Source organism: Lygodium microphyllum, chromosome 15 (genome assembly GCF_053477565.2).
Source record: "Lygodium microphyllum isolate KBCC chromosome 15, Lygodium_microphyllum_v1.1.10, whole genome shotgun sequence".
NCBI classification, from domain to species: Eukaryota; Viridiplantae; Streptophyta; class Polypodiopsida; order Schizaeales; family Lygodiaceae; genus Lygodium; species Lygodium microphyllum.
In genome coordinates, this window is record NC_141149.1 from 19835218 (window position 1) to 19837438 (window position 2221).

The window sequence follows — 2221 nt, forward strand, 5'->3', positions numbered from 1 at the left end:
ACAATGGTGGTAATCTATAGTTAGTTATTATACCATTATAGGGATAGGCTATGACTAGCACCTTCCCAAGGGAGTGTGTTAAAAGAAGACAATAAACTAACATGTAATGCTGCAAATTTAGAATAAGAATCTACTTTGACAACAAATAAATATGCATCCAAGTAATTAGTCATTGTCATGTGTAAGGACTGCACTTTTTTAAAAAAATATATACCATAAGCGTGGTGAAGTTATATTAAAGAGGAAACAAAAGTTACATGAGAGAGGTCCACGGAGGGCAAACCCGACTAAGGTTAAGGGACCGCTCTTGGTACCATGAGCATACATGATAGCTTTTATGTAGATACACCTTCCTGCAATACATGCCATGTAGGGGAAAACTATTCAAAGCATCCGTGTAGGGGAAACCGAGAATCCAGCCTTAAAAATAATGTGTACGCGTCTGAGCTCACGTGAAGAGGTCCTTCCAGGTTGGCTGGCACATGTACGGCCCAGGAGCTCAGACGTTCTGCATTGAACACGCAAATGGGAAAGAAACGGTTTGCAAGGAACCTCCCAGCCGCCGCCTTCGACACCTGACTAAGACAAGTGACGTGTCGAGAGGTCGTGACATGATGGCACGCTCGCGAGTCGCGCATGCCGCGTCTCTCCTCTCAACCCTGTTTTTATAGGAAGGTTTGTGAGTCTGATCATCGTACATTGACAGCGATCGGTACGAGCCGAGAGCCTAAACTGACAGGCTGACAAGAGCGGATATCGCTTTCTGAGGGCAGTAACTCATTTTGTGAGAGTAGTAGGCGAGGAATTAAGAAACGTTTGAGACGTATAATAGCAAGAGCCATATTATGCAGACAGCGAAGAACGCAGCAGCTAGTGCGGGGGAGAAGGTGAGCAATGTCACTGCCGAAGCAGAGGAGAAGATGGGCAAGGCCAAGGCGTCCACACAGGAGAAGGTTCTCTCTCTCTCTCTCTCTCTCTCTCTCTCTCTCTCTCTCTCTCTCTCTCGATATACACACGATGACTTTCTGGTTTTCTATCGTCTGGCATAATTCACAATGCATCTGGTGATAATTATCATGGTATAATATTGCTCGTTGAGTGTGCGTTACAGTTCGACAAGATGATGTCGCACGACCAGGCAGGGAAGGAGATGGCCCATGAGCGCAAGGAGGTGCGGGAGGCGGAGGCGAAGCAGGCAGCGCAGCAGAAGAAGGCAGACAACCGCCTGGAGACAGCCGCCCTCAAGGACGACGTCAACCGCCGCCAGGCGGCCGCGGCCAACGCCGCCGGGACACCCAACACTACCACCACCGCCAACACTAATGGTTACACCCCCTTGTAATTATTTATCGTATCCTCCCTCCAGCTGCACCATCTCCTCCCGCATCATGTACATCCATATAATTATGCCCGATCTACTTAGGGCGATCTATTACGTATTTGCACCTTTTTTGCTAATATATATTCAGATCTGACCGACCTTGGAACTTCATACGTGTGTTTTTAACTTCAAACGAGCTCCCTTCCCCCTTGAACCGATCAATGCACACGAAAAAGCCTAAACCTTTTCCCCATCCCATTGGAATAGCCAATTTTGGGGGCAATGTGGCTAGTTTTATGGCTAGATTTATAAACTATAAAAATAATCGGTTTTCTTCAAGATAAAGTTTTTTTTTTTGAAGCAAATATATATTTTTATTATCCCTTTGGGATGTGGTGTGCAGGGTATGAACTCACACACCTCCGTAACTTAACCCACCACCCAAACCACTACGCCACAACCCCATTGGTAAGATAAAGTTAGGGCAACATTTTTTTGTACAAACATAAAAACAAAAGGTTTTAAGACATATATTTATCAATTCAATACTCCTCATTTCATTTGCCATGACAATGTATTTTTGAACTTTTCATCCACCTTTATGCATATCGCAATTCATTCAAAGTCTATATATAACACAAGTGAATAAATATTGAAAAATTTCAAAGTTTGTACACAAGTGAATAAATATTGAAAATTTTCAAAGTTTGTAACACAAATGAATGGATATATATAAAATCAACCTTTTTAAATTAGAAGTACATTATTTTTTTATATAAAAACGAGTAGCTGGATTTAGTACAATTACTTTTCAATATAACTTCATTTTCTAAAAAATGGCAAGGCAGATAGGAAATGCCCAGATGTAAGGTAGAATGAGAAATTATTGCTCACTTGTTT

At 42.4% G+C, this 2221-nt stretch overlaps 1 protein-coding gene across 1 annotated transcript; it reads left to right on the forward strand.

The window, feature by feature from the left end:
- Positions 1 to 685: 685 nt before the first annotated feature.
- On the forward strand, positions 686 to 1761 carry LOC148024320 (uncharacterized). Its single transcript, XM_087693686.1, has 2 exons — positions 686 to 953; positions 1112 to 1761. The coding sequence occupies exons 1-2, from the start codon at positions 846 to 848 to the stop codon at positions 1340 to 1342; spliced, it is 339 nt and encodes a 112-aa protein (XP_087549812.1). The 5' UTR covers positions 686 to 845; the 3' UTR covers positions 1343 to 1761.
- Positions 1762 to 2221: the final 460 nt, after the last annotated feature.